We start from the raw sequence: 21,758 nt of genomic DNA on the forward strand, positions 1-21,758 counted from the left end.
AGTAACTGGTTACTGTAATGTATAGTGCACGTACGCGGACGGAAGATGGCGTTTATCGCTTGGGTGATGCCAGGGCCTTCGTTGCTAAAGCTTGTCATACTCTCACGTTGACGCAAACGTCCATGAGGAGGCAGTCGAAAGATGGCGTACTACGGAAGCCTCTAAGTGTTACGCGAACGACCATATGGCGAAGCCTCGTGGTAGCAATACACAAAGCAGACATAAAAAAATGAACACTCTAGTTTTACTGAAAGGCTAATCTTAGTTTTCTCACGTTTGCAAGCATTTACCGTAGACACAGCAAGCATTTGCTGTGTCTACGGTATGGAATGCTGCTCAACACAGATTACGTTTAGACATGCCACATACAAGATGGCGGGCGATGTGTCGATTTTACTGAAAATATCTTGTATTTTTGTGTGTTCTGAATTCAAAACTTTAAAGATTTCAAGTTTTGAATTCAGAACACACACGGGTTGCATCAATATGTAGCGATTATGTATGAAATAATAATTGTAAATAATTTATTATAAAGTAATATGCCGGGAGCGACGTTTGCGTTACTTCCGGTTTATCGTAAATCGTAAATCAAACTAATGTCTCGAAAAGGGCACCATCTCACATTTTTAAAGTTTAGGCAAAATGACGACAAACCTTTTAAATCAGTATCATGATCTGGAGGTTGCTACACTCTACGACATTGAGTCCTAGAGGCTTTTTACACCTAGCAACTCTGTATGCCACTTTGTAAGAGGCAAGTTGGGCATTATGAGACACTGATGCTGCTTCAGTAAAGAAACTCTGTTGTGCACGACAGACACTTATCTTTGTGTTCGGGATGTGAAGTCTCCAAATGACGTCTCAACTTGTTCGGCTTCATGCTGTCAGCCAGTATTTTGAGACAGTACACACTGTGGTCTCTCCTCATTACCCATTGTTGTACAGTTGAAGCTGTGGGCAAGATAGGCGTCGGCACATTTTCACGTCTTTGCTTTGGTCGGCTTACTTGTTGATTTGTCATCTGTTTTGTATTTAAAGGGTAGTCCTCTCACAAACCTGTCCATGCTTGCGGTGAATTTGTTTTCCTGTATTGTTTAATTTTTTTTAACAGCCCTCTTTTGGTGGTGCTCGGGAGTAAAATTACCTCCATTTGCTGGGTGTAACTTAATAATGAAAAGTGTTCATGGTGGCCCCACGCCCCCCTAGGCGCGGGGTCTTAGTTCTGGCTGCGTGCAAGTCCTCAAGGGTGGGTAGGTGGGTACCAACAATCCTTTCAGCAGTTTTGATTGTCCGTTGCAGTCGGAGTTTGTCCTTTTTTGTAGCAGCACCAAACCAGACTGTGATGGAAGAACACAGGACTGATTCGATGACCGCTGTGTAGAACTGCCTCAGAAGCTCCTGTGGAAGGCCATGCTTTCTCAGAAGCCGCAGGAAGTACATCCTCTGCTGGGCTTTTTTGAGGACGGAGTTGATGTTGGTCGCCCACTTCAGGTCCTGAGAGACTGTAATTCCCAGGAACTTGAAGGTCTTGACGGTTGACACAAGGCAGCTGGACAACGTGAGGGGCAGCTGTAGCGAAGGATGCCTCCTGAAGTCCACGATCATCTCTACAGTCTTGAGCGTGTTCAGCTCCTGGTTGTGTCGGCCGCACCACAGCTCCAGCCGCCCCACTTCCTGTCGATATGCAGACTCATCACCGTCCTTGATGAGGCCGATGACAGTGGTGTCATCTGCAAACTTGAGGAGTTTGACAGTCGGGTGCGCTGAGGTGCAGTCGTTCGTATAGAGAGAGAAGAGCAGCGGAGAGAGGACACAACCTTGGGGCGGCCAATGCTGATGCTGCGTGTGGATGAGGTGGTCTCTCCCAGCCTCACCTGCTGTGTCCTGCCCGTCAGGAAGCTGTAAATCCACTGGCAGATGGCAGGTGAGACGCTGAGCTGGAGAATCTTGGATGAGAGGAGTTCAGGGATGATGGTGTTGAACGCTGAGCTGAAGTCCACAAACAGGATCCTCGTGTAGGTCCCTGCACTGTCGAGGTGTTCAAGGATGAAGTGCAGTCCCATGTTGACTGCATCATCCGCAGACCTGTTCGCTCGGTAGGCAAACTGCAGGGGGTGAAATGACTTTGTTGGTACACAAACCTCTTCACAGAAACTGATATAGGATGTGACAGTGTCCGTATATTCATCCAGGCTGCCAGCTGAATTTTCAAAGACACTCCAGTCTGTGCAGTCTAAACAGCTTTGAAGTTCCATCTTTGCTTCATTGGTCCACTTTTTCCACTGTTTTCACTGTTGGCTTCGCGCATTTAAGTTCCTGCCTGTACGTCGGTATTAAGTGAATTAAGCAGTGATCAGACAAGCCCAGGGCTGCACGAGGTTAGCACGGTATGCGTTTTTTAGCGTAGTATAGCAGTGGTCCAGAATGTTATTTTCCCTGGTAGGACAGTTAATGTGTTGCTTGTATTTAGGGAGTTTGTGGTTGAGTTTAGCTTTGTTAAAGTCCCCGAGAATAATGAGGGGTGAGTTCGGGTGTTTTTTTTCCAATTTCGTTGACTTGTTCGGCGAGCGTTAGCAGTGCGGCGTTCGTGTTAGCTTGAGACGGCATGTACGCTCCAGCGATGATGAATGATACGAACTCACGCGTCGAGTAGAATGGCTCACAGTTAAAAAACAGCTACTCCAAATGCAGGCTGCAGTGTGTGCTGAGCTCCGTGACGTCCATACACCATTTTTCGTTGATATAGAAGCATATCCCGCCGCCTTTTGTTTTCCCCGATAACTCCGCGATGAAGATCGGTGAAGATGGAAACCCGGAAGCATGATGGCGCCATCGGGTACAGCCTCACAAAGCCAAGTCTCTGTGAAGCACATGGCGGCAGAACGTCCGAAGTCTTTACTGGTCTTTATCAGGAGATCAAGCTCGTCCATTTTGTTGGGTAGGGAGCGCACATTCGCGAGGTGGATCGATGGGAACGCCAATCTGAATGCTCTCTTGCGGAGTTTCACCTGGATGCCGGCTCGCTTCCCTCTGTGGCGTCGCCTGCGCCTCCATGCGCCGAAAACCGCGGACGCCGCTGCGGTGAGTAATTCGGGGGAAAAACTGAGCGGATTTGCGAAAGTTGGTGAAAGAAAGTCCGGAGTAGCCTCCTTTATGTTTAGCAAGTTACCGTTGTGTAAGTGAGTCGTGTAATGTCTCCAAAGACGAACGAAAAACACAAAAACAAAAACAACACTAGAGAGCGCGGAACCGAGGCGACCACACTGGTCGGCGCCATCTTACTGTGCTTACGGTCTTGTCAGCTTGCCATCATTCCGGGAGGCTTGACGGACCGCTGGACATCCGTGTAAACAGGGCATTCAAAGTGAAGTTGTGAGCGGCGTGGGAGCCATTGATGACAGATGGCGAACACAGCTTTACTCAGACTAGGAGGCAGCGCCGGGCAGGTTACACCACAATTTGTGAATGGATTTTGGATGCTTGGGCTAACGTGTCTGCTTGCACTGTTGTTCGAGTTTTCATAAAAGCCGGCATCATTTCTGAGGAGCCGCACGGAACGAGACTGACTCCGACAATGTTGAGAGGGAACCTCGCGTGTTTGATGGAGAACTTGCCCAGCTGTTAATTTTGGATACAGAACATGAGGACTTGGATTTGTGGATGAGAATTGATCAAAAAATAACGTGAATACATTATTAAAAACTTCAATAAAGTACAACCGAACTCAGTTTTGCTCCCGCTGCCTTTTTAAAAAACATTGTTTTAGCGTGCATGCATGCTACCGTATGTTTTAAGCTAGCGTATGTTTTACCATGCCTGCGCCCAATAATACGGTGCGCCTTATTTATGTGTTAAATACAGAAATAGACCCCGTAACTGAGACTGCGCCTTTTAATACGGTGCGCCTTATGGTCATGAAAATACGGTAAGTGTATTTTTACCGTAAAGAACCACAAGACAAAGTTCATAAAGACAGCTCCTGATCCATAGCATAGCTCATCGCTACTATGTTTTATTATGATCTCTATAATTTTACTGCTAGTAACACAACCATAAATTCACTAAAGATCAATTGCAGTTAAAATATTTAGATATGAAGCCTTAACCCACTCAGATGATGGAAGTTCTGAAATGGCTGTATTCACAGGGAATATGTCTAAACACGTCCAGCAATTACGCTTAAGGGGATATCCCTGCTTCTCCTCCCCTCCATTATTACATGTACCTCTGACACTGAGATCCCGCCCTTTTCAGACGTAGACATGGTAAGATCTTTGTTTTCTGCTTTCATCAATAGTAATGGTTTTAATATGATGTACAGTATTAAAAAAAAGGTGATTTAAAGATCAGAAATAGTCTTAACTTAGTCTTAACTTTCTGTCACCAACTTTCGAAAATCCGCTCAGTTTTTTCCCCGAGTTACTCACCGGAGCGCCGTCTGCGGTTTTCGGCGCATGGATGCGGAAGCGGCGCCACAGAGGAAAACGAGCCGGCATTCAGGTGAAACTCCGCAAGAGAGGACACAGATTGGCGTTCCCGTCGATCCACCTCGCGAATGTACGCTCCCTACCCAACAACGAGCTTCATCTTCTGTTAAAGACCAGTAAAGACTTCGGACGTTCCGCGGCCATGTGCTTCACGGAGACCTGGCTTTGCGACGCTGTACCCGATGGCGCCGTCATGCTTCCCGGCTTCAGCATTCATCGAGCGGACCGCGACATGGAATCATCGGGGAAAACGAAGGGCGGCGGGATATGCCTCCATATCAACGAAAAATGGTGTACGGACGTCACGGTGCTCAGCACACACTGCAGCCCGCATTTGGAGTCGCTGTTTTTGAACTGTAAACCATTCTACTCCCCACGTGAGTTTGCATCGTTTATACTGGCTGGAGTCTATATTACACCGCAAGCTAACACGAACGCCGCATTGCTAACGCTCGCCGAACAAGTCAACGAAATTGAAAAAAAACACCCGGACTCACCCCTCATTATTCTCGGGGACTTTAACAAAGCTAAACTCAACCACGAACTCCCTAAATACAAGCAGCACATCGACTGTCCTACCAGGGAAAATAATACTTTAGACCACTGCTACACTACGGTAAAAAACGCATACCGTGCTATACCTCGTGCAGCCCTGGGCTCGTCTGATCACTGCTTAATTCACTTAATACCGACGTACAGGCAAGAACTTAAATGTGCAAAGCCTACAGTGAAAACGGTCAAAAAGTGGACCAATGAAGCCAAGATGGAACTTCAAAGCTGTTTAGACTGCACAGACTGGAGTGTCTTTGAAAATTCCGCTGGCAGCCTGGATGAATATACGGACACTGTCACATCCTATATCAGTTTCTGTGAAGAGGTTTGTGTACCAACAAAATCATTTCGGACATTCAAAAACCACAAGCCGTGGTTCACTGCTAAACTTAAGCAGCTTCGCCAAGCTAAGGAAGATGCATATCAGAGCGGGGACAGGGCCCTGTATAATCGAGCTAGAAACCAGCTTACTAAAGAAATTAACATTGCAAAGAGGATCTATGCAGCAAAGTTGGAAAAACAGTTTTGTGTGTGTGTGTGACTCAAAATCAGTCTGGCATGCATTCCAATCGCTGACTAATTACAAGCGACGATCCCCCCAAGCTGAGAACAATAGCACACTAGCCAACGACTTGAATACCTTCTACTGCAGATTTGAAAAGGACAGTTTCACACCACACACCCACCCGGCCGCACCCGCGACCACAACCACACCTCTGACTTCTGCGTTAACCATCCATGAACAGGATGTGAGACGCATCTTCAAACAACAGAAGATTAACAAAGCGGCAGGACCGGACCATGTGTCCACATCCTGCCTCAAAGTCTGCGCGGACCAGCTCGCTCCAGTCTTCACTCAGATCTTCAACAGATCTTTGGAAATGTGCGAAGTTCCATCCTGTTTCAAACGCTCCACCATCATTCCAGTCCCCAAGAAACCTGCAATCTCTGGTCTGAATGACTACAGGCCTGTCGCTTTGACATTTGTGGTCATGAAGTCCTTTGAACGTCTCGTGCTGGACCACCTCAAGAGTGTCACAGGTCCCCTGCTGGACCCCCTGCAGTTTGCCTACCAAGAGAACAGGTCTGCGGATGATGCAGTCAACATGGGACTGCACTTCATCCTAGAACACCTCGACAGTGCAGGGACCTACGAGAGGATCCTGTTCGTGGACTTCAGCTCAGCGTTCAACACCATCATCCCTGAACTCCTTTCAACCAAGCTTCTCCAGCTCAGCGTCTCACCTGCCATCTGCCAGTGGATTTACAGCTTTCTGACGGGCAGGACACAGCAGGTCAGGCTTGGGGAGGCCACCTCATCCACACGCAGCATCAGCACTGGGGCGCCCCAAGTTTGTGTCCTCTCTCCGCTGCTCTTCTCTCTCTACACGAACGACTGCACCTCAGCGAACCCGACTGTCAAGCTCCTGAAGTTTGCAGATGACACCACTGTCATCGGCCTCATCAAGGACGGTGACGAGTCTGCATATCGACAGGAAGCGGAGCGGCTGGAGCTGTGGTGCGTCCGACACAACCTGGAGCTGAACACGCTCAAGACGGTAGAGATGATTGTGGACTTCAGGAGGCATCCTTCGCCACAGCTGCCCCTCACGTTGTCCAGCTGCCTTGTGACAACCGTCGAGACCTTCAAGTTCCTGGGAATTACAATCTCTCAGGACCTGAAGTGGGCGACCAACATCAACTCCGTCCTCAAAAAAGCCCAGCAGAGGATGTACTTCCTGCGGCTTCTGAGAAAGCACGGCCTGCCACCGGAGCTGCTGAGACAGTTCTACACAGCGGTCATGGAATCAGTCCTGTGTTCTTCCATCACAGTCTGGTTTGGTGCTGCTACAAAAAAGGACAAACTCCGACTGCAACGGACAATCAAAACTGCTGAAAGGATTGTCGGTACCCCCCTACCCACCATTGAGGACTTGCATGCTGCCAGAACTAAGACAAGGGCGTGCAAAATCCTCTCGGACCGTCTGCACCCCGGTCACCAGCTCTTCCAGCTCCTTCCCTCAGGTAGGCGCTACCGATCAACGCAAACTAGAACTAGTAGACATTCCAACAGCTTCTTCCCTCTTGCGATCAACTTCTTAAACACCTAACCTATAATTCCATTACAATAAGCTGCCAATTTTTTGACTTGAGTTCATTGTCACATTTCTGTGGGGCCAATTATGTATTACTCGTGCACTCACTGTAGTTGTCTCGCCATGCTGCACTATTTGCATATACTGGCCACTCATGCCAGAGTAGCATCTGCTCCATTTGCACACTGATTGAGGAGTATCTGTAACATTTGCACAACCAACATTGTCCCAGATGATCGCACTACTCGTCACTTTAAACCGCATACACTCCTTGAAGTCTCAGCGCCCTTTGCACAATGGTCATTGCACCGGACTATTGCAATATTAGTCATTCGAACTGCTCTAAGTGCTAGAGGACTCTGCATCTTTTTGCACAATTGTTTTTTGTCAATGTCTTTATGTCTCCAAAGTGTTCTGTAAATTGACTGTCTTTTGTACTAGAGCGGCTCCAACGACCGGAGACAAATTCCTTGTGTGTTTTGGACATACTTGGCAAATAAAGATGATTCTGATTCTGATTAATCATCAACCCCATCGTTTAGTCCAAAGAGTGGTATCAAATTAGGATGGCTTTATAATCACATTCCCGTCAGAAGACCATTAAGACTGTGAAACATTACAATTGTTTAATTGACTTATCATATTACCGCATATACACAACTAAATACTGGCTAACAAGTTTTGAAACCATAAAGTCTGGGACAGTAGTCTGTTTAACTAGTGCAATAGCACATCAATTTATTACGTCTGGACATGTCGGTACAAATTTTAGCAAGGATCATGGATGTTGACACACGATTTGCTTTCACTGGTAATATTAAAACAAAAACAAATGTTTTGTTGGCTTCCCCTTGAGTTTGTCTGACTTTGGGCTCATTATTTACATTGTATTGTGCTTTATGTGTTGCTGGTAAAACAATCATGAATCCATATTACAGTTTTTTTTTTTTTAAATGTTTACATTTGTTCATCAATATTTGGGAAATCAGCAGCTTGTAATTGTCATATGGTGTAGTGAAAATTACTTCTACAGATTTTCCTGCTTCACAAATATCTGTTAACCACTCATTTAATTGACTTAACATTATTGTTGGATAGTTTTGAAACCAAAATGTCCAGGCTAATAGTCTGTTCAGTTATTGCAAAATCAGAATCATCTTTATTTGCCAAGTATGTCAAAAACACACAAGGAATTTGTCTCCAGTAGTTGTTGCCGCTCTAGTACGACAACAGCCAGCCATTTGACAGAAAATACTTTTGGCACATAAAAACACAGTATGGCGAGTCACTGAGCAAAAAAAGGTTACCAGTAATGCCGATACATTTTTATTTTTTTTGACAATTGTGCCATTATTTGTCCTCTCGAAATTTAGAGCAGTTAGAAATGACTAATAGAGCAACAGTCTGGTACAGTGACTATTGTGCAAATGGCGCAGAGAGTGGCCAGTACTGGTCAACAATAGATATGCAAATAGTGCAGAGTGGCGAGACTACTTCAGTGAATGCACCAATAATGTATAATTTATTATACATCTAAGTAGACACCCCTTTTTTTATGGTAAATGCTGTTTTTAGTGTTTTAAAATGTATTGCTATGTATATTAGTCTTAATTTAAACCTGTTTGACTTCTTAATCTTAATCCAGACTGGAAAATAAGCCATCCAAACCTCTCCTTCCTCATACTGATCTGGTAAGATCTCTGTTTTCTGCCTTCATCAATACTATTGAACCATTTTAATTTTGAAAATATATGGTGTAAAAATGTTTAATTGGTAGCTGTGATATGTAAAATGCTATTTTATAGACCTCAAAGGAGATTTTACATGTAATTCTTGCTAAAATCTGATTCTGACTCCTCCTACTGACCCTATGTCAACACCCTTGTTTCTTTTCCTGACTTGCCGTGACATGTTCGGGGGTGACCTTGTGTGACCTGATGCTATAAAGTTATATAGTCGAACAGTTTAAGGACAATGTTCCTCAATGTACAATTGCAAGGAATTTAGTTATTTAATCATCTACGGTCCATAATATCATCAAAAGTTTCAGAGAATCTGGAGAAACCACTGCATGTAAGCGGCAAGGCCGAAAACCAACATTGAATGCCTATGACCTTCGATCCCTCAGGCGGCACTGCATCAAAAACCGACATCAATGTGTAAAGGATATCACCACATGAGCTCAAGAACACTTCAGAAAAGCAATGTCAGTAAATACAGTTCGGCGTTACATCCGTAAGTGCAACTTGAAACTCTACTATGCAAATCAAAAGCCATTTATCAACAACACCCAGAAACACCGCTGGCTTCTCTGGGCCCGAGCTCGTCTAAGATGGACTGACGCAAAGTGGAAAAGTGTTCTGCGGTCCGACGAGTCCACATTTCAAATTGTTTTTGGAAATTGTGGACGTCGTGTCTTCCGGGTCAAAGAGGAAAAGAACCATACGCATTGTTATGGACGCAAAGTTCAAAAGCCAGCATCTGTGATGGTATGTGGCTGTGTTAGTGCCAATGGCATGGGTAACTTACATATCTGTGAATGCACCATTAATGCTGAAAGGTACATTCAGGTTTTGGAGAAGCATATGCTGCCATCCAAGCAACGTCTTTTTCATGGACGCCCCTGCTTATTTCAGCAAGACAATGCCAAACCACATTCTGCACGTCTTATAACAGCGTGAGTTTGTAGTAAAAGAGTGCGGGTACTAGACTGGCCTGCCTGCAGTCCAGACCTGTCTCCCATTGAAAATGTGTGGCGCATTATGAAGCGTAAAATACGACAACTGAGACCTGGGACTGTTGAACAGCGGAAGCTGTACATCAAGCAAGAATGGGAAAGAATTCCACCTCCAAAGCTTCAACAATTAATGTCCTCAGTTCCCAAACGTTTATTGAATGTTTTTAAAAGAAAAGGTGATGTAAAACAGTGGTAAACATGACCCTGTCCCAGCTTTTTTGGAACATGTTGCAGCCATAAAATTCCAAGTTAATGATTATTTGCTAAAAACAAGTTTATCAGTTTGAACATTAAATATCTTGTCTTTGTAGTGTATTCAATTAAATATAGGTTGAACATGATTTGCAAATCATTGTATTCTGTTTTTATTTGTGTTTAAAATAACATCCCAACTTAATTGGAATTGGGGTTGTACGTGACACAACCTGTCCCTGTTTAACCTCACGATGGAGCAATACTTTCTGCAAAAAGCTGATAGACTCCTCCTACTGACGCTGTGTCAACCCCACCTGTGTTTCCTGAATAGACATGTCAAAACATGTTCGTGCGTGACCCCATCCCCTCCTCCTACCCTCCCCTCTCTATGACATCTGCCCTCAGACAACATGACCTCGCGTAACCGTGTTTGGCCTCGCATGATCCTTTTGAAGTAACAATTTTATACTATGTGATATTTTTATTGGTTTATAACCCTTTAAAGTACAGGCTACATTGTTTTTATAACCCTTTGAAGTACCAGGTGACCTTGCGTGACCCTTTAACGTTCTGGTTATATTGTTTTTAGAACTGGTTGAAGTGGCAGTTTTATTATTTTATATACGCTAGAGGGAGCCATAATGATATCACGTGATCAAAACAAAACAACTCAAGGTCCAAGGTCAAAGCCATAAACCTGTCAAACATGACCTGTCAAGAGTTTAATGAAAGCTCTATTTGATTGTTTTTTTACTATCTTCTTTCAGGAGGCTATCTACGTGCGAATACACATCATGGTGTAGCTCCTTTAGACCGGTATTGCCACAGTATAATATGTGTGCCTTAGGAGAATGTAGTGTGGATCAAGGTATTCTGGCAAACGGTGAAATGCAGGGTTCTCCACAATATTAAATGCGAGGTTGGCCAGCATGATAAACGCCATAAGTGTCAGCGTGCCAACTCTTACCTTCTTACTGTCATTGCTATACAGACAGGTATTGTCTGTCATTTGCTTCAGTGTTCGTTTTGTTAGCTTTTCTTTTTCCACGCTGAGTTTCTTGAACTCGACATGCTCCTCCATGCATCCCTTATACTGTACTGATTAAATTTGTTGATGCTCCCCTACAAGGTATTGCAGTGCTGCACAGATTGCAAACAGCTTGAGCTTTATCTGTCTCAGACGCCGCAAGAAGTCCCACACAGCAACATGTTTTTTCACTGACAAAAAAAAGTATTGGTCATCAAGTCTGTACAGTACTACGCCACAAGAAACGTGACAGGGCTAAATCCATTCACAAAAAAAAAAACTAGCCTATCCCAGCCATCTTCGGGCGAGAGGTGGGGTACACCCTGAACTGGTCGCCAGCCAATCGCAGGGCACACATATAAACAAACAACCATTCACACTCATATTCACACCTTCGGTCAATTTAGAGTCGCCAATTAACCTACTATGCATGTTTTTGGGATGTGGGAGGAAACCAGAGTAACTGGAGAAAACCCACGCAGGCACGGGTAGAACATGCAAACTCCACACAGGCGAGGCCAGATTTTAACCCAAGTCCTCAGGCGGATGTGCTCACCAGTCGCCCACCGTGACTATTTTATTTTAATATTTTTAGTCTTTGTTTAACAATATGTCAAACTTTAAATGTTTTTGCTATATACATTTAACACAATTAGACAAACAACAAATCAATGGATAAATAACCTAACATAAATAATACCACTCCAAGGGTCACAAGTACAAATTTAAATAACATTGAAGACATTGAAATGGGAGCATAACATTCGACACTTTGATTATTGACCACTATCAAAAGTTGATGCTATACGATGCCCAACTCCGAGCTGCTCCCCAATATGCCTCGGGGAGCTGCCTCAAGGCTCGAAGGCGGAAGTGAAAGTAAAACATAATTTTCTGATTTGAACTCCAATTTTAATATAAGCATTATTAAAAGATAGTAATAAGTACCAACCAAATTGTTTTTTTTTCATGTATTTAACGTACATGCATACATATATGATTCATCTTATGCGACGTGAGAATGTTAAATGAGTGTTTTTAGCAGATAAATATTGACGTACAGTATGGTTTGAACACCAACCCATGAACAAGCTTATCGACTGACAGCAGGCAGAGAAAATGATGTTTAATCTCACAAATGTCACAAAGTATCCAGTCACACAAACACATACTGTGTCACACCTCTGTCACTGTCAAACTGTTAGGAAGGAAAATTGGGCCAGTTTGCCTTATCTTAACAGGTCACAAATTTAACCAACCTCTCACAAAGTAAATTTTGGGATTTTCTCCACAACTTAAGACAAAGTACATTTGAAGTTGGTATGCAGTAAGTAAGTAGTTGACGGTATATTAGCCGGGACAGTGAGAACCAGGATAAGCGGTGTTGAAAATGGATGGATGGCTGAATCATATCAAAACAAATACCCCCAACCCCCTTTTTTTAACCTGTGCTATTTGGCTGTTAGGTCAAGCAGAATGGAGACTATCCCATTTATGCTGGAAATGTTTTACTGTGCAACAGTTTTTTATACTGCCACTGTGGTTCTCTGTATTATGATGGCTAGTAATTTCAGTCAGACAGAACAAGGTTTTATAGAGGAGTGACAGAAAGAAAAAGGTAATGACAGAGGGGGAAAAAAGTTGGAAAAAATCATTTTATGCATTATTTTTTATCATTATTTAGCTTCTTTATACTGATGTTTATTACTTGTACTGTGTTTTGTAGCACCGTGGGCACTTGAGTACCACAATTTCAATCCTCAGTGTGTGCTACGCATATTGTAGAATTGACAATAACAATAATTGACCTTGTACCATAATCAGCGTCACACTGGATTTGAGTATTGTACGGGGCATTAGTGGTACACCCTGTGAGGGAAGAACAGGACAATGTAGGATATGACAGGACAGGGACAGGAGGTGAAGAGCAGGACAAGGGTAGTGGACCTGCCTGTACGACTGGAGTGTGGCGGGAGTGGCTATGGAATTTTTTTTCTCTAGAAACAGAGTGCAAGTGAGGGGACCTCCTAAGAGGTTTTGCAAGGTCATAAGTTATTTATAGCGAGTAGGGAGTGGCTCCACACCCACTGATTGAGTCCCAGGGGTGTGTGTCTGCGGACTCACGCAAGTAAATCCACAGCCTCACATGGAAAATAAACAGCAGAGGTGTCCTGGAATTGTTGCGCCAGCATAATGTGGGCTGAGGGCCACATCCCACCCAGCCGGGTAGGGGAGGGCAGACAGGACAGCACCCACACCAAGGGACCCAGGGTGGTCCACAGTGCTAGATAAACAGGTCACCCGGAGGAGAACATGGGGACCCACCACCGCCCCCCAGGTATGAGAGAGATGAACCAAATTGGCAGGGAAAACTCCACTGTGGCACAGTAAAACTGTTCCGACATAAAACGGATACAGATCCTCCTTTGTGCTTCGGGAGGCAATGGTGTACTACTATAATACCTTGCTAGTTGAGAGTCTTTCCTAGGATTGAAGCAAGGGTTTCCTATGAGTGTAAAATCCATCAGGGCTCCCTCTCGGAGTGAATTTAATTTTCTCTAACTTCAGGAGAAATAAGACATCATGCAGCCACATTTTTTAAAGGTGGGTGGTTGTGGAGATTTCCATGAGTGAAGGATCCTCCTCCGTGCAATCAAGGAGGTAACGGCAATAACATTGTGGCATGCATGCTCGAAGTGGCAAGATTGTCAGGAGACCTAGCGAAGAGTGCTACATGCAGAGACGAATTGATGTTTATGTCTAGAATATCGGATATGGACTTGAAGAAGACCAAAAAAGGTTTAATCACCTGTGTCTGGAAATATTCTGGAGTTTGTTTGCTGTATTGAAGTCAATGAAGCACTTTAAATTGAATAAGTGACAACCTAGCACTGCTAGAGGAAGAATTAACAGCCCCAATGGCTTTCCACCAAAAATCTTCAGAGAGGTTGGTTTGAATAAATACTTTTTTTTTTTTTTAATCAGTCCTGGTCTTCTCTACCACGCAGGGTTAGAATAGATTAGATTTTTTCATTATAGTTTTTATTTCATTGGGACTGTCGCGGGAGCCTATCCCAGCTATCATCGGGCAGGAGGCGGGGTACACCCTGAACTGGTTGCCAGCCCATCGCAGGGCACATACAAACAAAACAACCAGTCGCACTGACATTCACACCTACGGGCAATTTAGAGTCGTCAATTAACCTACCATGCATGTTTTTGGGATGTGGGAAGAAACCGGAGTGCCCGGAGAAAACCCACGCATGCACGGGGAGAACATGCAAACTCCACACAGGCGGGGCCGGGGATTGAACCCAGGTCCTCAGAACTGTAAGGCGGACGCTTTAACCAGTCGCCCACCGTGCCGCCTGTGTAAAATACCATTTTAAAAAATTTATGAACTTACTAACAGATAAACGACCACAAATCAATGGCTGGTATTCCCTCCCTAAGGTTACGCCCATCTGTAACAATGACCTTTTTACGCCAGCTCAGGATGACTGGCAATTTGGATCTATGGAGATGATTGGCCTTCGTTGTCTGGGTGACTTGTACATTAATGATGTCTTTGCCAGTTTTGACTAACTACGCTCTGCATTCAACTGAAAAAGCTCTGACGTTTTTGATATTTTCAGCTCCATAATTGTGCTCGGACCACTCGCACGCATTCCCTCAAATCCAATGCCTGTGTGACATCAATTTGGCACTTAAAGCGGGGGCTCTGCCCAGGGGTCAGGTTTCCTCCCTGTATGACATCTTGTCTACAAATAATGATTGCGTGGTGGTAAGGTTATTATAGTAAATGAAAACTAATTAAATAAACTTGTATTGAAAAAACATTGTAGTTCAGAAAATAAAAACTAAAATGTTTGTTTTTTTTAAAATGACTTAACTGAAACTACCTCGTGCGGCACGGTGGACGACTGGTTAGAGCGTCAGCCAGAGACTCTAAACTGCCCGTAGGTGTGAATGTGAGTGCGAATGGTTGTTTGTTTGTATGTGCCCTGCGACTGGCTGGCAACCAGTTCAGGGTGTACCCCGCCTCCTGCCCGATGACAGCTGGGATAGGCTCCAGCACGCCCGCTACTCTAGTGAGGAGAAGTGGCTCAGAAAATGGATGGATGGATGGATGAAACTACCTCGTAAGTGTACAAAACTAACTATAATTATCGCAGAAAATGTCCTTAGTTTTCGTCTTAGTCAATTAATTTCATACGTGAGCTTTCGGGGTTGATTTTAAATGTATTTATTTCGTTACGGCCGTACAGAAGGAAGTCGTTTAGGAATCGTAGTTATTTTACTGTGTGTCGCCTAGAAACGACGTCATCGAGCAGGAGGCAGTAAAACAAATTAGTTATGGCTTTAATAAACAAAACAAAAAGATTAGATATGGCTGCCCTTCGTCTGTCACTCAACTCAGCCTGAGATGCGCTGCAAGGTAATAAGTATATGATATGGATTCATTGGAAATATTCCACTGCCATATCTCTCTGAGTTGACAGTGAGATCACTATTTACCCTTTGTATAAAGTGTGTGTATGTGTGTAAAACTACTTTTACTTATGTTATTCACGCAACACCTAAACACTAATACACAATCAAAAACAAAGCAGGCTACAATGAAGTTTCATGCAAGAGCTTTTGGTGGAAAATTTCCACACAAGAAAATTTTTAACAGTACAGAAAAACTCAAAACAATATTTTAAAATTATATAATAAAGGCTTATAATAAAGATTAAAGGTGCTGTAAAAAATACTAAGTTGTTGGTCAGTAACCCCATGTCTTGTTTTAGTGCAAATTTGAGAGAAAAACGTTTCACACAAGAATATTTTGATAGAAAACTCAAAAACAATACTGCTAGTATTAGAAAATAGATAAAACTACAATAAATTTTAGAAAACATTGTGCATACAGTCCACTAGTACTACTAATACAAACTGTACATTGGACTAGAGAACTGTCCTAAGGTGCATATAGTTGCTTTGTAAAACATTTAATAAAATAAAAATAGAGCTTAAAGCCTGACGAGGACTCCTGAACTGTCTTTTGGTGAATCATAGCCTTTACCTGACCTACAAAAACAGGAGATCAGTCCATTTACTCTCAACCATGACGCCAATAATAAAATGAAATGTAAACAAAATGAATGACATTCCTCCAAAAAATAAAGCATTTACGTGCTTTATGGGCTCTCCTTCTTGTCCTTCGGAAAATTTGCATTGAGGAAGACAAGTGATCTCACTTTTGCAGGCTTGAGGCGACTTCTCCTCTCTGTGATTAGTTTTCCAGTTTTAGAGAAGAATCTCTCAGATGGAACTGATGTGGCCACAATGCAAAGCTTGTTAGCCATGAGTTTGCTAAGCCTGGGTTACACAGGCACCTGACCTTTCCACCACTTGAGAGGATCTTCATTTTTTGGAACAAGAGCCTCCTCTCGGTACGCCTGAACCTCAATGACAGCGTCTGCTGTGGGGTTCTGAGTTGCCACTGTTCCAGCTGCCTGCTCATAGAGGTGGGAGATACAACAATGGGTTGGGAGATAAAACAATTTTATTATGAAATTTTGATATTAGAATGATGCCATCCTAGATTTAGAGAAAAAAATGGTGATGAATTTTTGCCACCCTTACTTCCATGTGGAAATAGCTCCAAACAACTGATTATTATTATTCTATTTGTCATTCGCTTAATTTTTTTCTTATTCATTTATGTACTTGTGTTTTGTTTGTTTTTCTTCTTTCTCACACTTTAGACTGATTTGCTTGGTGAAAGCGCACATGCATGGAGTGGGGATCCTCTCTTCTTGACCCTGTGTTTGCGGTTCCGGCGTATGTAGGGGGAGGACTCGGCTGTTAGGCAAGTTAGGTCCTGGATTGACCTCCCGGAGAGCTTTGATGGTGTGATGGTGGACTCGCCCATGTTCCGTGGGTGCTAGGGCGGTGCCAGCTGATGTCCATCTTGGTCCCCTACTCTGGTTACTGGTGGGGAGCGGTGGGGTCCCCCTGTTGCTCCTCGGGCCTGCTGCCTCCTCTTATTTCCGTTCCTTGCGTCCCGCTGCGGTCACCTCATCCTCTTCTCGTGGGGGGGGGGTCCCCCTGCGGGGTGTGGGGTTTTCGTCCCTGCCTGGTTTGGAGGCAGGGGTACATCTCCCACACTTGGGGGCGTGTAGTGGGTGCTGGCTGGAATGTGAGGGGAGTCCCGGGGTTAGTGCTGCTGGGCTGGATGAGGCGGCCCTCTTTATCTGTGGTTCTCCTGCCTGATGGGCCCGACCTGCAGGAGCCATGCTTCTAAATCACTCAACTAGCACACACTTACACCACTCACTGTTAATATTTTTCGCACTCGTCACATCTGGGCACACATACATATCCAGGGGTTCCTGGGGGACTGGTATGGAGTAGGGAGGGTGTGGGTGTCAGACCGGGTTTCAGTACCTCAGTGATGTTTCCCGGTACGGGCGCTCTGGCCCTCCGTCCTCCCTGCCCCCCAGAATTTTAATGCATCACACACACTCATCGCCATTTCTTTTAATGCACCACATACACCCATCTCTGGGGAGCGGTGGGTCTTGGGTGGGGGGGACTTGGCTGTTAGGCAGCAGTGCCTGGCAGCCCTGAACCCTGGCTCACTGGCCTCTCCAGATTTAAATGCACCACACCACTGATACACGGGGTAGGACCAATGACTGCCAGTCAGGGACCTGGCAGTCATAGTAACAGGGGGGCTAGGGGGTTCTCCTTAGCTTCATGGAGGCTCCTTAGCTCCTCAGGCTGGGTCCCCCCGGGCTGGATGACTGCTTGGCGTTGGGGCTCCCCTCTCATGCCCCACGGCTGCTCACTGGGTTCCCTCTCCCTTATCGTTCCTTTGTCGGGCGGCCCTGTCTGCCCTCCTTTCCAACAAACAAGGGAAACTGTCCCACCCTCAGGCTGGTCGGGGACTGGCTACATCGTGTGCCCTGCAGGTTGGGGGGGGGCGTCTTGCTCTCCTGAGGGTAAAGTGGGTGGTGGTGGTGGCGGGGCACGTGGGGCGGTGGGGTTGGCTGGGTGGGTGGCATTGGCTCCCTGCGGCCTCCTCCGGGTGGCCGGTTGTCGTGACACCTTGGTGGGGCCGGCTGGCCACCCTGGGTCCCTCGGTGTGGGATGTGTCCCGTCCGCCAGGCTCCTCTCGGGTGGACTAATGGGCCCGATCCCGCCTCTCGATTGATTTGGTGGGGTCCTCAGCCACCGCACTGCAGGCACAGCAATTTAAGTCTCTTCTGTCAGTCATTCTGCATGCGAAACGGTTTCAATTCACTTGCATGTGTCCGCAGGCACACACCCCTGGGAATTTTTTGCTGGGTGTGGGGCCACTCACTTTTTGCGACAAATAACTCATGAATATGCGAATTGTTTCGGTCTCCCCTCACTCGCAGTCTTGTCCAATAGACGTTTATAATTTACAGTCACTCCCACCACACTTCAATTGTACAGCCGGGTTCACGACCCTTGTCCTACATGCTTCTTCCCCTGTCCTTGTCCTGTCCTATCTTGTCCTGTCCTTCCCTCACAGGGTGTAAGCACTACTGCCCCATACAACACTCATTGTTCTAGATATAAAGGATTTACTTTTCCCATTTACCATTAGTGGTTTGTCTTTTGTCTTCTTTTTCTTCTTTTTCTTTTTTTTTGGACATACTTGGCAAATTAAGATGATTCAGATTTTTTTTTTGTTATAATTTAGTTTTATACATTTCAGTGGTGGTGGGAGATAAGCATTATTTGCCAGTGTCTTGTAAAAGTGGCTCAAATCTATTTGTAAGTCTGATGTCAATCTTTTGCCTTTACTTGCGTCGTCTTTTTTTTTGCCCTTCGCTGTAACTGTCCACAGCCACTCTCTCTCTCAGAGTTGAAGAAGCATGCAATGGACCCAGATTCCTTGATAATGTGCTGGTCTTCTGTCCTCCTTTTTGGATGCTGTCCCATATCTTCAGGCTTTGCTCCCAGTAAATTCCAGGGAGAACTACTGGATGATCCATTACAGTTTCCAGAGTCCACATCCGTCCTCTTTGTGGAGTGGCTGTCTCTTAGCATGCTCCTGCTTACCATTTTGAGACATTGGTAGAGTGGTTTCATTTCCCAACTGTCCTTTTACATCCACATACATTTCAAGACAGTAGATTTTTGTTCCCAGGACCGCCATCTTCTGTAGCAGTTTGTGATAGTGTTCAATGGAAAAGGGAAGCATTTTGTTGCTGGTCTTGTTGCTAGTAGCAGGTTGTGCTAATTAGCAGGCCACGCTCACGTAATGGTGAGGGGGTATAAAAAAAATATTGGAATATGGCAACAACTGACTGTCTACAAAAAAAAAGTACAATCCCACAGGTTTAAAAATAGGCAGAAGTCACTGCTTCTAATATCGATGGAATAAAAACAAACTTAGCAAGAAAAATTTTAACACAGGCTAAGCAAGCAGAGTGAGCAAAAAAGCGTCTGCATTGTATGAGAGCAGGAGCAAATGGTTTAGGCTAGTTTATGGGGCCATTAACCATTTCACACAGGGCCAGGGTAACTGAATAGTTGTTTTCCCTTAATAAATTAAATCAGCATTTATAAACAGCATTTTAAGTTCACTTGGGTTATATTTGTCTGATGTTTACATTTCTTTGCTCTTCTCAGAATATATTGACTGTGAGTACTGTTATATTAAATATCTAAATGTTTGAGCTCAAATGTCTGTTGCTCAAAGGGAAATATATGCATTTCCCATTATGTGTTAGCATTTGCATTAAGCTAGTGGACTAAATGCGAAGCTATGTGCATGTTTTAAGTACACAAAGTGCAATTCACCTAGTTTTATGTTTAAATTTACAGTAAACTTTAACTGGGAGTGGCATGAAACAGTGTGAAGCCTCTTTTTAAAGAATTGCTCACTATTTGCCAAAGTGCTGCTTATTGTTGAGTTAAGTTCACTGCCTGTATACAGCGCTCGTATCTCAAGTTTGCGATTGAAAGTCAAAGTAAAAAAAACACACACACAGAGAAAACGCAAAATGACGGCTCGTATCATGAAAAACTTGTAAGTCAGGTCATTTGTATCTCAATGCACAACTGTACATTGTTGCAAAAGCTTTTGGACATTGCTGCTTTCTTACCTCTTAGGTCCCTGTTAAAGTCATGCAGACGCCGGACCTCCAATTCTAGCTTGTTCCTCATTGTTTTCTCCAGAGCTTCCCTCTTGGAAGAAGAATTAGCAAGGGTTTCGTAGGCCTCTGATACCAGCTGAATCTCTGTTTCAAACTGCCAGAAGAAATAGGTGGAATGAAAGGAAACAACCTGATGATGATACAGTTTGGTGTGAATGATCAAGGCAGGTTGACCCAAATATAGGCAACCCAGAACTAATGCAAACTCACACAGACAAGAGTTAAGGCAGTAGGCTAAGAAACTAAGAATGTCCTGCAACCAGGACAGATGAGAACAATAGAAATCTCAAGTGATGACATCCCCAGTGCCATCAATACATACTTGAACATAGTCAGTCAAGCATAACTGATACAGATCAGGGATAAAATACACTGTAAGCTATTGCAGACCTGTCAACCTTGGGAAATATTTGGGAGTACCACAATGTGCTAACACATGCACATACACACGTACGTACACATGATTGTACTTAACACAAGATTTTCCCCATAACCCTTTTTACTCTTTAATGTCAGTACCGTGCAGCTGAAAATTTTGATTTTGAGTTTAGGAAACCTGCCACTAATGTATGCATTTTTCACACTCTTCCTCCTAAAAAAGCGGGTCACAAAGACTTCCCATGTGAGAGCAATTGGGTCTCTCTGAGGAATAAAACAGCTGTGTGGGCAGAGCCCATTTTCTGACAGAAATATCTGTCATGTAATGGGTAATTTTTTAATTTAGTTTACTGTGGGCAGTGGCAATGATGTCAGTCATTACATTGTTCACCCCGGGACTCAGCTGTTTAGACACCAGTGCCTCTTAATATTTGATACAGTTTGTCCACTACTGTGAAACATGCTTTACGAGCACTTGAAGCCCTCTGTGTTTGCGCCTCATCTGTTGAATTGCCCATTCAGACCTCCCATTTTAGATTGGTCTCTTTAAAATAACATTTATTTTGAACAGTTCTCTGGTAATAAATAACCGGTTTAAAGAAGAGAAATTCCTCCTGCACAAGACTCGACATTACTTTTTTCTTTGACAAGCAGTTTTGCTAATCAATGACTTCATTTAAGGAGCAACTTTCTAATTTTGAGGAGCATTTTTTCTTTTTTTTGCAGGTTAATGCCTGAAGCAAGAGAGGGGTATATGATCTGAGAGGCCTTTAGGTCCTCCTCCTCCTTCATCCACCTGTCCCACCTCCCTGTCGCAGCACCATGGGGAGCAGAGCCTTCAGTAGCTCGTTTTTGCTTGATTGGTTTTGTTTTATTCTCTCTGTATAATTATGTTTTTATTGTTGCTTTATTGGATCTACAGTGTCCTTGAGGGTCTTGAAAGGTGTTTACAAATGTCATTATTATTATAGCGTATATGGATTTGGGATAAAACGTAATTTACTTGAGAAATGAATTCGTCTAAGTTGAACGCCTGCGTTCACGTCCGGGTTAGTCCGATTTATGTTTTAACATTAAAATCAGACATTTTATCTCAAAAAGAGG

General features: G+C 44.2%; 1 protein-coding gene across 3 annotated transcripts in view; it reads right to left on the bottom strand.

The window, feature by feature from the left end:
* The window catches only part of amot (angiomotin), a 172,810-nt gene that overhangs the window by 114,245 nt on the left and 36,807 nt on the right, over positions 1–21,758 (bottom strand). For all 3 annotated transcript variants that reach the window (XM_061702365.1, XM_061702364.1, XM_061702363.1), the window contains one exon: positions 20,226–20,370. In XM_061702365.1, coding sequence (XP_061558349.1) covers positions 20,226–20,370 — 145 coding nt within the window. The remainder of the gene's footprint in view (positions 1–20,225; positions 20,371–21,758) is intronic.

This window comes from Phycodurus eques, chromosome 17, assembly GCF_024500275.1.
Source record: "Phycodurus eques isolate BA_2022a chromosome 17, UOR_Pequ_1.1, whole genome shotgun sequence".
NCBI lineage: Eukaryota > Metazoa > Chordata > Actinopteri > Syngnathiformes > Syngnathidae > Phycodurus > Phycodurus eques.